This window comes from Coenobita brevimanus, chromosome 22 (assembly GCF_032717465.1).
Source record: "Coenobita brevimanus isolate Jiangsu-jjx chromosome 22, ASM3271746v2, whole genome shotgun sequence".
In the NCBI taxonomy this organism is placed as follows: Eukaryota; Metazoa; Arthropoda; class Malacostraca; order Decapoda; family Coenobitidae; genus Coenobita; species Coenobita brevimanus.
This window is the reverse complement of record NC_136975.1, coordinates 22,025,037-22,040,833: the sequence shown is the minus strand read 5'-3', so window position 1 is coordinate 22,040,833 and position 15,797 is coordinate 22,025,037. Positions and strand designations below refer to the sequence as shown.

At 43.8% G+C, this 15,797-nt stretch overlaps 1 protein-coding gene across 1 annotated transcript; it reads right to left on the bottom strand.

The window, feature by feature from the left end:
* Nucleotides 1-3,530: 3,530 nt before the first annotated feature.
* Nucleotides 3,531-6,074, bottom strand: LOC145392446 (uncharacterized). The gene has a single exon (XM_080266853.1). The coding sequence runs from the start codon at nt 6,072-6,074 to the stop codon at nt 3,531-3,533; it is 2,544 nt and encodes an 847-aa protein (XP_080122979.1).
* Between the last annotated feature and the right edge of the window lie 9,723 nt (nt 6,075-15,797).

Here is a 15,797-nt window from a genome sequence, read left to right as displayed (position 1 = left end):
CTCCATAAACCGCCTCACATGCTGCACCTCTCTCTTCCTTGAATATCTTACATACGTCTTCCACCCCTTCCATCTGCTCTGGCTCATACCTTCCCAATCTTTCTTCCACTACTCTCTTATACTCTGTCATTTTCTCACTATCTTGCAATTTCTCCACTCTTCTCACAGGAGCTGCTTCCTCCTGTCTTCCCCTTCATCTCCTCAACCACTTTCTTTGCAGCTCTACCTTGGCCATCACTAACTGATGGTCCAAGACTCCATTCCCCCACCCTCTTCACACTCTTGCATCCAACACTTGTCTTCTCATTCGCTCATCCACACACACATAATCTATCAATGCCCTTCGTTCAACAAGTTCACCATCCATCCTCCTCACTATTCTCCATGTATACCGGTGGATGATCTTATGATGAAAGTAGGTGTTGGCTATTGCCAACCCCTTTCAAGCACAGATGTCCACCAAAGCACTACCATTCCCATCTACTTCAGCTGGCACACTCCACTGACCAACTACTCCATCCACTCGTACATTCCCAACTTTGCCGTTCATGTCTATCAACAGCACTCTCTCGCTCCTCTCAAACTTGTCCATTCATGCTTCTACTCTTGCCCAAAACTCATCTTTCACTCTTGCCACTCGATCCTCTGTCAGGGCATACACAAATGCAATCGCCCACACTTGTATACCTACTTTCATCCTCACCCATACAGTCCTTGCACCCACTGTTCCATACTCTCTTATATTCTCCTTCCACTTCTTGCTTATCATCAGACATACTCCCTCTCTTGCCCTCTCATTCTCATTGACTCCTGCACATATACCTAAACCATATTCCCATTCTCTCACCCTTTCACCTCCATATGTTTCAGTCAATCCACATATATCCACTTTTGCATCCTCAAGCACCTGAACAATCTCTCTTTCACTTCATCATTCACTACTCTCACATTCCATGTTCCCACCTTAAGAATGTCCTTTGTCCATTTCGTTAGTCGTCAACGTATAGTCCGTCCGGGTCCGAGGCGCTTTATTCGCTTTTTTATTTAGATCTTTTTATGGGGCAGGGCACTAACCCACCACCAACCCTTTAAGTCGCCTTGTACGACAAGCAGGGATACTGGGGGAGTATTCTTGAAACTCCCCTACCCCCAGGGGGTGTAGCTGATCCCCTCACCTGTAATGGATTGTATTTTATCTTTTACTTTGGTTTTGCTTCGGATGTAGCTGTAAAATAGCTTCAGTTGATCACTACTTTTATTCACGATGTCCTCCTCAACCCTCCTTATTCTTGTATAATCGTTTCTTGCCTGTTTATAGTTGTTATATGCCCTTTCACTATTGTGTCTTCTGTATCCGTTCCACAACAAATCTCTTTTTTCTTTTGATTTTTTAAATTCTGTATTAAACCATTTCTTTATTTTCTTTTCTGCTTCTTTATGCTGCTGGATGTATTTCTGGACTCCTATTTCATAAAGTTCACAGAATTTTCTAAATACATTTAAATCTTGTCCTCTAAGCTCCTTTTCCCAATCTGTTTTTAAGATGTATTTCTTTAGGACATGATAGTTCCCCATTTTGTAGTTAAGGCTCTTTTTGTAACTTTCATTACTATTAACTATGTGATATGTAATCCTGAAGTTGTAATTTAATACTGTGTGGTCACTTTTGCCAAATGGAGGGTGATACATTATACTGTCATTATCATTTTCTTGCCTAGTAAATATAAGATCTAGTATTAATGGTATGTCAAGTCCTCTTTTTCTGGTGCTTTCTTTTACATGTTTTGTTAGGAAAATCTCCTGCACAAGGTCCAGGAGCTTTTGGTCCCAACAGCTTTCCTGGCTTTTTATAGCTAGAGTATTCCAATTTATATTTGTATTGAAATTTCTCCTCCATTCTATGCAGTAATGCTCTTAAACTTTGAAATGTTTGCTCTGCCAGGTCTTCATATTCACCTTTTGCCCAGATGTTTGATCTGGGTGGCATGTATAAATTTGCCACAATTACTTTCCCTTCAGACGTACTAATCTTTACTGCAATCAGTTCTACCTGTGAGGGTACATATAGTTCCATTTCCTTGACTTGCAGATTTTTCTTTGTTAATATTATAATTCCTCCTCCTTTCTTTAAGTTCCTATCTCTTCTCCATATATTGTATTCCCCTAGGTTTAGTGTATCGTTTGATATCCTTGGTGTTAATTTTGTTTCAGTTAGGCAAACAATATGTGGTTCCTTTTTCTTATATAATCATTCATATCTAGTAATTTTGATACCATTCCATCTACATAAGAGTACATCAACTTAATCATCTTGTTTACATACTTGTCATGATTTGGGTCTACTACCTTTCTCTTTTTTATTCCCTCCTGTTTATGTACCACTTTTGAACCTGTAATCCAGTTACTTTGTAAAAAAAAAAAAAAAAAAAAAATGTGTTCTCTTCCTCTGAACTTCCCTCATTCTTTGTTCTTGCCTCCTCCCTCGTCTCTTTTGGTAATCCAAGTTCCTCTTGAGTTAGGCATCTTTTTATCCATACATTTTTGAAGTCCTCTTTTGCCAAAAGTTTGTTCGCATTCTTCAGTATTTCCTCCACAATGTTTACACTCTGGAAGGTTGCTTTTAGGGGCCTTGATTTATTTCTCTAATATTTCCCTAGCCTTTTGTGTTCCTCTATGTCTTTACTACAGATTTCCTATGACACTTCCCTCAATATGTTCATTACATTTGCCATCTCCTTTTTGTCTCCCGAAATCTTGTTTTTTATTTCATCCTCCTCTATACCAGTGATTACTATAGATTTGTTGATGTCTGCTGAATCTTTGACCAATTTTGGATTGTTTTCGATTATTTTCTTCACTTCCATTTAATGCTCTTTTCTTCAACTCTTGTTTCTAATTCTTTCTTTACTTTCACCATTTCAGCATATGTGGTTTCCACATCATTTTTGTAGCTTTGCATCGCTTCATTTACCTGGGTTATCTTCTCCTCCTTATCACTACTATGATCTATCAGAGTGCTTGCCTGCCTTATTGTCTCTGTATCATTTCTGAACTCGTTAATAACTCTCATGGTTGCAACTGTGCTTGGCAGTTAACTAATATTCCTTCTAAGTGTACCCACCTCAACTGATAATTCATCTATTGTTGTGTCTTTCTTATTACTCTCCTTTCCTAAATTTTCATTTTCTTCCTTCTGCATGTGCAACTGCTTTTCTATTTCATCTATTTCACTCTGAAATGCCTTCTCAAATCTGTACACTCGTTCAACCAGCTTATTATGCGTCTCCATTTCCACCAGTTCCTGGTAGAAATCATCATCCTGCTTTCTACCTTTGTCCTTTTCTTAACTCCTTCCAAAGTTGATTTGCTAAGGATGGTGGCCATCTTCTGGTAAAGCTTCTACTTACAGTTTTGCATTCCTCTACGTCTTCTTCTTCTTCTTCTTGAGTTAAAGGGCGTTGTAGGCAGTTGTCTAATTCACCCTCCCCAGGGCCATCTCGGGCAACAGGACCAATGATAACTTGCGGATGTTACAGCAGGTGTACACGCCCCGACTGCCTCAGGAACTCCAGGGTGTGGTGGATAACAGTAGCTCGATCCGTGGTGGCCAGACCACAGCCCCCTAACAACACTGGAAGAGTGAGGGAAGTGATACCCACGGAGGCCAAAGCGTCTTTGAGTCTCACTCGAAGGGAGTGAAAGCGGGGACAATCTAACAAGAAATGGTGGATAGTGCCTTCAGTATTCAGGCACCACTGACAATTAGGACTTGGGGCTATATTTATCCTATATAAATGGGATGCCAGACCTGTAAGACCTATTCTCAGACGCACTAGTGCAGTATCCAAGGCTCTGAACGATGACCGCGCCCATGGACTGGGGGAGGAATCTTGTCTATACTGCCCTAGGGTGGTACGGGAAAGACTTGCTTGCATAGTTGAGTTCCAATGGGAGTAACAAGACTGTAGGACAAGTTGGGAGAAGCTGCCAAAGTCTAATGGATAATGTTCCACAGAGGGGGAAGAATGTGCCATAGTAGCTGCTCTATCAGCAACCTCATTAGCTTGTATACCCACATGGGAAGATATCCACTGGAAATGCATGGAATATCCATTGGAGTCCATGGACAGAAGGACAGACTGGATTTGAAACACTAACTGCCTATGTGTAGAGGGGGATTGGGAACTTAAGAGCGAGAGAGATGATTGGGAGTCTGAGAAAACAACTATTGGCTGGGGGGGTATCATATCTCTAACAAACTGTAAGACCCCTAAAATAGCGTACAACTCAGAGGCCACCACAGAGTGGCTCCCATCTAGTCTCCAGGTTCGACAAATGGAAAGGGCCTCTACAAACATGGCTGCAGAGGATGATGGTGGTGTGAGGGAATGAGAGCCATCAGTGAAAACCTGGAGGAATCCTTGATAACGAAGGGAGACAAGTTCTTTAAATAAGTTAGGGGCAAAGAGATCATTATTAGCTTTACAGTAGGGGACGTGGAGGGTGAAATTAAACATGGAAGGCAGAGGGGACCAGGGTGGGATAGGGAAGACAATGGAGACTGGGGAAGGAGTAGGAGGAGGAAGGGAGAGGACAGAGAAGGAGCGAAGGGCGCGGACAAGGAAAGGGGCATGGGAACGTAGAGGCCAGGAGGGAGCAAGGGGGTCAACAGGAGAATGGGTGAAAAGCACACGAAGAGGATGGGATGGGGAGAAGGACATGGTGCGACGATAAGATGAACAATTATGATGATGTCTGGCCCATGCTAGCGGTAAGACACCATCCTCCGCATGTAGGGACACCACTGGCGAGGACCTAAATGCCCCCAAAGCTATCCGTAAGGCGGTGTTCTGGATGACTTCCAGCCTATCCATAACTGACAGGGAGGCTGAACCGTAAATATCGACTCCATACTGTATCTTGCTCAGGATGTAGACGCTATAGAACTTCAATAAAACTTCCCAGGAGGCCCCCCAGCGTGTCCCAGCTAAACTTATCAATATGTCAAGGCGTTTCAAACACGATGATCTTAAATACTCAATATGGGATTTCCAAGTTAGGACAGGTCTGTCCAGACGGAGGCCTAGGAAATTGTGTTGGCGTCGCAGAGGGGCCGGGCTTCCCCCCAAGGAGATATGAGGGAGAGAGGGAAAGCTACGCTTGAGGGTAAAACATATCAATGCATATTTCTCAACAGTAACCTGCAGCCCCCACTTGCCTAACCACTGAAGAAGAGCATCCACCCCGGCTTGAAGGCACTGTTGAGCCTCTAACAACGTGGAAGCTGCACTAAGCAGCATAAGATCATCTGCATAAATAAGTGGGGTGGTGGCTGGGGGACGTGGGAGATCTGATAGAAGCGCATTAAATAAGAATGGGCTTAAGACAGAACCCTGAGGAACGCCACGCCTAACATGACGTGGTGTAGACATGGCCCCTCCCACTGATACAGAAAACTGCCTACCCGTTAAGTAACTGCGCAGCCAGGAGAGGGGGGATCCCTGGATCCCCATGGATGCCAGTTTGTATAAAATAGCCTCGTGAGATGCAGAGTCAAAAGCACCAGCCAGATCCACAAACAGTGCCAGCAGGACACCCTTATTGTGATACGTTTCCTGTATCTGATGCTCTAGTTGGTGTAAGACATCAAGTGTGCCCTGGCCCGGCCGAAAACCACACTGTTCCTCCAGGAAGAGATTGTTTGTCTCTACCCACCACTGTAAACGAGTGCCAACCATCCTACCTATCAATTTTCCTAAACACTGCAGGAGGGCAATGGGGCGATATCCCGCAGGATGTGTATGATCCTTTCCCGGTTTTGGAAAAGGGAGAAGGGTAGAGATTTTCCAAGGGTCTGGAAAAACACCTCTCAACCAGCTGGTATTAAACACATCCAGGAGGATGTCTCGACCCAACAAAGGAAGATGGGTCAGAAATTCATATGGGATGAGATCTGGTCCAGCTGCCTTGTGAGGGGCTAGTGCTGAGATAGCTGAAGATAGCTTTCTTGAGGTGAAAGGATCCACCAAGCCAGATCGGGGTCTAGCAGCCTCTGCATCACTGACCACTGTCATGAGAAAGTTTAGGTCAGGCAGGGGAACAGGGGTGCCAAGCTTGGAATAAAAAAATGAAGCCAAAAAGTCCGCCTTCGATGTGTCAGTTAATAAGTCTACTCCATCTTGACGAAGAGGAAAGGAAAATGAGGACACCTAGCCTCGCATTGCCCTGAAAAACCTCCATGTATGGGTAGATGATGTAGAGAAGGAAAGGGATGCTACAAATGATGACCAAGCCTCCCGTTGGGCAGCCGCAATGATGCGAGTGCATTCTGCATTCAGGCGCTTATAGAGTAGCATATTGTTAACTGACAAGCAACGGCGCCATGCATACCATGCCCTGCGTCTGGCCATTACTGCCTCTCGACAAGCCTCTGTCCACCATGGCACCCCACAACGATGAACTGAACGGTGTGTCACTAACGTGAAAGCACGATGATCTGCCCTTACTAGCCACGATGCAAAAGAGCCAGCAAGTCCCTCAAGAGGGAGGTTCACCTCAGGAGAGGAAGCAGACAATGCTTCCATATAGACCCGCCAGCCCTCCTCCATGAGTCTCCACCTTGGACGAGATGGGTATGGTTCCCTCAATCGTAAATCTGGAAATCGAAGAAGCAAGGGAAGATGATCACTGCCTAGGTACGGGCCGAGGGAGAATTCAGCCCCTATGAACCTAGGCTCACCTATACAGAGATCAAGGACTGAAGCAGCAGCTGTGTGTTGGTCGAACCTAGTATGAAAACCTGCTGGGGAGAGGAGAGTGAACCGTGATGAGTTTAACAGGAATCTGAATACAGAGGAGCCTGAGGCATTCCGGGAACTGTCCGGGAGATCTGGTTCCCAGTAAAGATGACATGCATTAAAGTCACCGAGGACCAGAGCTGGAGAAGGAATCTGATTCGTATAATGATCTAATTCACCTCGCCCCAAAGACTGGCATGGGTTGTAGGCCACCAATACAGAAGCCCAGCCTCCTGCAAACTCCACTTGGACTGCCATGACCTCCAACACACCGTCCTCAAATCGCGACAGGGTAAGAGGCCTGCACTTGATGTCCTCTCTAACCATAACAGCTAACCTCCCTCCTGTCCAGGGGAATCTGTCCTCACGAAAGAGGACGTAGCCCCTAAGTTTGAAACTGATTGTCGGATGCAACCACGTCTCGCACACTCCTATAAATGCTGGCTGGAGTTCATCTAAAAACATTTTAAAGTCCTGAGTTTTCCTAATCAAGGAGCGAGCATTCCAGAACAAAAGTGTTAAGTGCACAGGGAGGCCCATTATGAAGGAGGGACAAGAGCTGAAATCCTGGGCAGAAGCTGCTTACAGATGTCTAACGGGGCAACTCCCTGTAAATAAAGGGAAAGTGCTTCAAGTAAGATTAGACGAAAAGGAGTGAATAAATCGGGGGTGACAGAAGAAGTGCCATTACCGGTGGGTGAATCTGAGTGTAGTGGTGGTAGGCAAGGGGAAATTTATGGGCACAATTGTTTTCTGTTAGGAAGAAGCTGCAAGATGCCCCTATCCTCATTTCGGACCGGAGCGGCCGACAGTTCCTCCTCAGCTACCCAATCAGCAGAGGGAGGTGGGCGACTACAAGCTAGATGCTGGGGACGAGACGATCGTTTGGGGAGGGGCGACTGAGAAGAGTGTATCACTACGTCTGCAAAAGAGGCTGGAGATGTGGACACTACAACAGGCTGGACCGGGATGGAGTCATTGGGAGTCTCGTCTTCCAAATCATCATTTTCGGGCATCAGAGGAGCAAATCGGTTAGACACTGGGGTGGGAGCATCAGACAGGGATGATGGTGCTCGAGACCAGGCCACCCTCGCTGCTAGGGTGTGAGATGGTGAAGATCGGCTGGCCGAGACTGTTCGATCTTTATCTGGTAGATAAGACTGGAAGGCCACCTGCGAGGCCTGTTGCCCAGCCACAACTGACGCTGTACAATCACTGTGGAAGCGAGCTGGTAGAGCACATAGTTCCCTATTGATGTCCTGCCTGGGGGTTCCATTCTGGCAACCTCTACTATATGTCTTGTCTGCCAGACAAGAAATTGGACAAGTACAGGATACTACCCTATGGTCACCCAGGCAGAGATAACAAAATGGATCCCTGTCACAGCGAATCCCATCCTCCCCCTTAAAGCGGTGGTGACCACTACACATGGAACATCGCGCAGAGTTCCTACAGGTAGCAGAGCTATGACCAAACTGGTGACACTGATAACAACGCAAGACGGGGAAGCGATATTCTGACACCCTGAAGGACATACCCCGACACTGGACCCGGACAGGCAGTGGGCCCTGAAACCGTAATCTAACCATCTCCGACTGATGAGGATCATTAGGTCCTGGAAATCTGGCAGGGAGGCAAGAGGCCTCCACCACTTTGCACGGATCTAGAGGTCTATCATGGTTCCTGTCAAGAAACTGTAAGGCTCCAAGAAATTCATTCACATCATACTCTAAGTCAAGTGGCCCCACTAATCCAAAAGAATATGAGCCTTCATTCATTCCTCTAACCCGATGGCACTTGACCTCCCAAGGCCCTAGAGTCTGGATAGCCTCCATGGGAGGACTCACCTTAGGAAGATCCGCTTCCCTTTGCCTGATAACTAGGGTCCGGCCGGACCCCAAAACCTCTGGTTCTCCTTCCCTTAAGTATTTGGCAAAATGGGCTTTGACAATGGCATCAGTGATTTTATTTGGGTTGTTAAAGATCCTGCGCCCTGTCCGGTCTTGCAGGTGAAAAGTGGCATATGGATCAGGGGACTGCCGATCAGCCATAACAGTAGTGGTCTTATCTGCTGTTAGCAGGATAGTGGCTGCTTCCACAGGGTTCCCAACATTGTTGGGCATACCTTTCCCTTTAGAAGATTTTTCCCTCCCAGCTACCTTGGACTGCTTGACCTGCTGGGTGATGGCCTCATCAGGGGAACCGGCGCTCCGCGGGGAGACATCACGGGGCCTCTTGTTTACAATGGTGGAGGTTTCCATAGCTTGTGAAAGTCCCGTACCGCCTGTATCCGGGGCAACGCTCTCCATTCTGCTCACTTCTTCCCTATTCTCTCAATTATACACCTCTACGACTGGCAGGATTAGCTAAACACGTCCGACCCGAGTGAAAGGCAGGCAGAAAGTCATTCCTCTACGTCGCAGACTAAACAGTCGACACTGAAACTAGTCGCGTTTTCGCGACATTAAAAGTCAAGATATCTTGAACAATATTGATATCATATATTGACTTTCATGCTGATACCCGTTTTCGCGAGCACTAAAAGTCAAAACTATACTGAATCTTGAGCTTGACTAGGCAAGATTAGTCACTGTTCCTCCCGAGGTATTTTGACCGATACTGACTTTCCATTTTGTAAACAAACCCTGAGCAACGGAGGTCGAGCCGGACTCGGTAGAGAAGAAGAAAGCCTTCCACCTGTTGAACTCATTGAAGTGTGTGTGTGATTTTCCATATTACTTCGTCAACGTGTGGTTCTTGAGGAACGGTGCTTTCCACTGGAGAGGTCTCAAATCTCAGCAGGAGCCACGTGAAACAAAAGTGCCGTGAAGGACAGTGGATAGGACAATGGACACCAGTGACATGTAAGTAAAATTGATGTGGGTTAATTTGGAATGCTACAATGAAAGAATGTGAACAGTAATTACTTGCTGATATAGTCAGCTGTGTCTTCGCAGCCTATGGTAAAACATAAGGAGGAAGTAAGTTTCAAGAGAGCTTTTATCAGCTTATGGCATATTCTGCATTATTAGCTATGTTTTTACATAAACCCTTCACCAGTTTTATAATGATTTTGACTGGCAAATTGTGTCTTTTAATGCAAATTGTGTCCAATGCAGAAACATTGATGGGTAGAAGCATTCACAGGGTAAATATTTCAAACATGAGTTCTCTCAGAAGCATTTAAAATTATTTTCATTATCTTCCCTTCTCCTGGTTCCTTTTTCTATAGTATTGCTCCTCAAATGCTTCAGATGCCAACCATTGATGTTTCTATCTATCTGTCTATCTATTGCCAGACGCCATAATCCCGTACGGGGTGGCCATTTTACTCTGAGTTACTTGTTTTACAGGGAGGGTCACTAACCCTCCACCAACCCACTTGACACGTAGGGAGCACGTATGGTTTGGTTATATGGTTACCACCCAGCGTTGTAAATGGTTTCTTGGCTTACAGGAAACCATTTGGCTTGTCACTCAATGAAAAGCCACCTGTAACGGAAAGAATAGCATTAAATAGTGACAGGAAAGATGGGAGAAATAGGAAGAGAGGAGGGCAGGCACAGAAAAAGAATGATAAAGGCTAAGGAAGAAGTAGGAAGCACTACATCAAGTGAGTGGATGATGGTCGCCACCACCTACCACTAATTCATGTTTCATTCCTAAAAAATTATGTTTAACAGGTACCAAAATTATGCTGGGAAAAAAAAATGGAAAGACAAGAACTTTGGTAATTTTTAAGACACGCATTCTTGCCCTGTGTATTAATGGTACATATATTTGCAAAATGAATAATGTGGTGTTATTATAGCATTTACTCGGAGATGCCTAATGTTCAGCATTAAAATAGCACTATGAAATATTGCTGCCGTATTACATTCATTTACTTTTGTTTCGATATCTTTTTTCATATGGTGTTCCGTGTGTTTCATGTTTTTCATGTGCATTACTGTTTTGGAAGAGCCCCATTTTGCTTTTCTTTCCTAACTTTTTCCCCCTTTGATGGGGCCAGAATAGGAATAGTGGGCAGTTTCAAAGCAGAGCATAAGAAGCTTGAAACACATGAGAAACTATCACAGTACCATAACTTAATTAGAGAGGAAAATATATGGAAGGATGTGTTAGGTGAAAAAATTTATTCCCAAACTTCAGTTAGTATAAGAACATGAATAAAGGAAGGCACAGATACTAGGGTACACATGTGGATTAGTTTCCCACCACATGGACCTTTCCATTTGATTCCTATATTTCTCATGATTCACCTAGGTTTGGTTGCTTGCCACCAAGGTACTGCACATCTTTATGACCACTATTTATCTCACAAAAGTGAATCTTGTTAGCATCCTCACTTAAAAAGAATCTGGTACATGGAACTTAGGGGCATTAGCCTAATTGTTATTCCTCATGATATTTTTATTCATCCTTTCTCAGTGTCTTCATTACAGTATACATTTCCACTTTAACATCTCTTTCTAATAAAAAAAACTTCATCACAGGAATAGCCTGTAAATGATTATCAAAAGTAGGCATGCATCATATGGCGGTGTTTACTGATTGGCACATTTCACCCATCACAGGCTATATGTGTGCAGTGTGTGCCAGTCTCTTCACAATTCTGTAGAAGAGGCTCAGGCTTGCTCTCATGCTGGAACTGTCCATGCAACACAAAGACCGTTACCAGGTATGATATATGTTCAGTTTTTACTTGCAGTTTGGCTCTGTCATGTTGAAATAATTAAACAGTAGAACAATGGCAGTGGTATATTGGAAATGTGTGTATGGTACTTGTTTAATATTTATGTGTGTGTGTGTGTGTGTGTGTGTGTGTGTGTGTGTGTGTGTGTGTGAGCTGCTAAGTTGACATTTTTACCTGTTGATGATGAAAGAATTTTTTTTTAGAGAGATATAGATTCAAACGCAAGACCATTGTCATATTTAAATATCTATCTATCTATCTATTGCCAGACGCCTCAATCTCGTTTGGGGTGGCCACAAACAAATCGCCTCCAAGTCCCCCTGTCCCCCGCCATTTCACTGCCCTGTTCCCAACTCACACCCCCCTCTATCATATACCTCTCCACCCCATCCCTCCATCTTATCCTCGGCCTCCCCCTCCCTCTACCCCCCTCCACCTCACTCACATACACTCTCTTCGTCAGTCTTTCACCCTCCACCCTCTCCACATGGCCAAACCACCTCAGTGTGTTCCTCATAACGCTTCCTATCACATCCACATCCACACCACAACGCTCCTTTATATCCTCATTCGTCAGCCTGTCTCTCCATGTGACTCCACAGGCTCCTCTTAAATAACTCATTTCCACTGCTCTCACTCTTGACTTGAGTCCTTCCAACAACGTCCAAGCTTCACTTCCGTACGTTAGAGTTGGTCTCACAATACTGTCATGTAGTAACTTTTTCACTTCCATGCTCACTTCCCTGTTTCTTATCACTGCTTTCAAAGAACCAGCAACCTTTCTTCCCTGCTGTACCCTTTCAAGCACTTCACCCTCCAAACCTCCATCCTTACTCATCACACTACCCAAGTACTTAAACGTACTCACATTTTCCAATTCCTCACCATCCAACCTCGCTGTACATTCGCTGACTTCACCTCTTTCAAAGATCATCACTTTACTCTTCCCTACATTCACCTTTAGATTCCGTTTCTTACACACTCTCCCAAACTCATCCACCAAGCCTTGCAGCTCCCCTTCGTCTTCACTCAACAACACAGTATCATCTGCAAACAACAGTACAGGGAGTTTCCAAACACTATCCTCTCTCACCAGGGCCATATAAGAATATAAGAATACAATATCTCCACTCATTGTTTGGTGATTTATGCATGCATATATAATATTTTACTGCTACCATAAACTGATTTCTCTGTCACTTTTTAGGAATTAAATGCCAGAGGTAGCCTATGGTAAAGAATACCAGTCCATTAACGAAGCAACCAACTGCTTGGTGGTCCACCTCGTGGAAGATGATCATGGACAATCTGCTGCACAAAGTATGACAGATTATTAATATAATGCTCTAGCATTTAATGATGTTGTTTTCCTAATGGATAAAGTTGTGCTGACTCTCAAGAACAGTCGTTTTCATATATTTGGGATGGGGAATGGATTACCATGCAAGTTGCATACATTTGTTACTTGTTGCTCAATATCGTCATTCATAATAGGTGCAATATATTTGTTGCAAGCTCCATACTAATGCTTTATTAAGATTTATTAATCTCTGACATTTTACTTTTTCAGGCACCGAAGCACCATCATGTAGCCGTTGTCATACTGAGTGCGCCACAGAAAGAGAGGCTTCCTTATGTCTAGCTCGTCATTGTGCTCAAGAAGAATACACAAGGACAGGACATGCCAGCGCATCAGAGATTGGTGTGTTGCATCAAGTACTTCATACGATCACCACTAAAACTGTCTTACTAACTTTAACAGTATGAATCATATGATGGCTTGTAATATCATTCACAAAACTTTTGGCACTGTTTGTCTACTTGTTGGGATGAAAAATAGGAGAACCAACTATACATGAAGTAGAATTTCCAGTCATACACTTGTTCTCTTTTCATACAGTACAAACATTTCTGTTACAGTGACACAGTCTCATTGTGGTGCAAGAGACAGTCAGATGTGGAATTCACATTGCACCGAGGTACCGGTACTTGTCTGTCTCATCAGAGACAATTACACCAGACTTTGTGGTAAACTGGAGAAGAACACTGCTGTGTGGATGGACATTTGCTGTGAAATGCAGGTTGAGGTATGTATGTATTTGTCTTGTGATGTTAAATCTGCTGTAATGTAACAGACGTATTGGCCCTCGGTTCATGCTGAATATTTGGTAATCTTGATTATATGTGCATAAATTGTACTTCTGTCCAGGAGTGCGTGCATCCTGTCTGATTTACTGCAGATTTCAAATAATTATGACTTCTTACTGCATATATATCTCTGTGTTATCAACACAGGTGATACCTTTGCCAGTCAAAGGAAAGCTGGAAGAATACAGTATCAACAAGGATGGTCAGGTACTGACATTAATTCCATTGTGAATGCTATGAGCTCAGCTGCTTTTGCTTGCAGTAGTCCCTGAAAAACAAGCTTCCTGGTGCACACTTGTATAGTGTGTTGCATGTTTAAAAAAACTTGGCTGGGTTCTTTTGGCTGGCTTCTTAAGAGGGTCTTTTGGTTAGTATGTTTTATATTATTTTAACTGTTACACCTTACTTCCAACAACTCTTTGTAACAAATAAATATAGGCCACTATAATATTAGCCATGCACCTAATACAGAAAACAAAGTGGGTGGATGAATCACTCTTGCGTGATAATCAAAGACGGTGAATAAAACCCACACTTGTAGACGAAGAATATAATTACCAAACAGTTTCGGTGGACATTGCCACCATCTTCAGTGGTCTCTCACTATCTTGACCACTGAAGATGGTGGCAGTGTCCACCGAAACTGTTTGGTAATTATATTCTTCGTCTAAAAGTGTGGGTTTTATTCACCGACAGAAAACAAAGCTTAACACCCTAGTTGCCTGTACTCAGTAAGAGTAATTACCACAGCAGCTTTTGGTAGTTTGTTTTGGCCTTGGGTTTAGCTTGCACATGATGGAAACATCACCTATATCTTACAGAACTGTGATACAAGGATTTTTCGTGACTTTTGATCTCTGTATATATGTTGACAGTTATAGTAAAACAGTATCACTCGCACACGTATATTTTTGTCATTTTGAAATATTTCCAAGTAAATATGTAAAATGGGTCTCCTCTCAGTGGTGATGTTGATGTGCAAGGCAAGGCAAAGCCATCTGCAAACTTTGTCTCAGTATTTCTTCCTTTACTTTTTAAGGGAGCCATCTGCAAACATTGTCTCAATATACCTTCCTTTTACTTTTTAAGCATTTGTTCATAAACTGATTTCAGCAGTAGGCCTACTTCATGCATCGTCAGGTCTTGTGCTGCATTACCTTTTTATGTTTGTGGTTTGCTTATACTTTACTCGGCTGTTGGGTCACATACTCGTACTGCACATAGCACTTATCTACAGGAGTGTATTACATTTATAATCATGACTTACTTGTCACAAGCATTGATATGTTATTTACATAATTACTTTTTTAAACTAGTCGCATGATCTTCGCTTGATGTGGACAATATCTATACAGTATTTGGTGGTCTGTTAATGCATGTCCCAGCTACAGTTTGTGAGTTGCCATGTAAATAGCATCATTTGGAACAGTGTAATGTTCATTGTAGGTTATTTTGATATGATTTGTTGTGGAAAGCACTTTTCATTTCCTGCATTTTTGGGAGGCAGGGTAGCTCTGTGGTAGAGCGTCAGCCTTAGGATCAGGGGGTCGTGAGTTCAAGCCGTGCCCGGTAGCTGCCATGCTGGGAGGGGTAGCGTCCTCCTGTAACCTAGCAGGGATATATGATCTAATAAGGTCTAGCCTGGGCAAAACTATTCCCTATTTCCTGCATTAGCATTTTTTAATATATGATGGTTACTGTCTTGCCATTTAATAACACTTGTTCCCCAACAGATGCCAGGTGTTACAGCTGACCAGGTAAAGAACAAGTGGAACAATTTGAAGATAAAGTACCATAAATACAAGGACAGAACCAAAAGAACCAGTGAGTCTCGCACACAACCTCCACCATCATTTGAAACTATTGACCAGATTCTTGGTGTTCGCCCTTCTGCTCATCCAGTTAATCGTATGAGTTTGGGACCCATCCACGCCACTGCATGCTCTCCAGGGACATCTCAGGGACTTTCAGGGTCAGATTTTCCACAGCCAGGACCAGCACTGGCTCAACCTTTACCAGCCGACCCAGGCCCTGAACCCACTGTCCAGGAAATTGTTGATGTTCAAGGCCATCGTGAGGATAATGACGATCAGGAACATCGAATGCAGGCACCGCATCTCCCTCAAGCCCGGGCAAGGCAGCGGGGAAGAAGATTG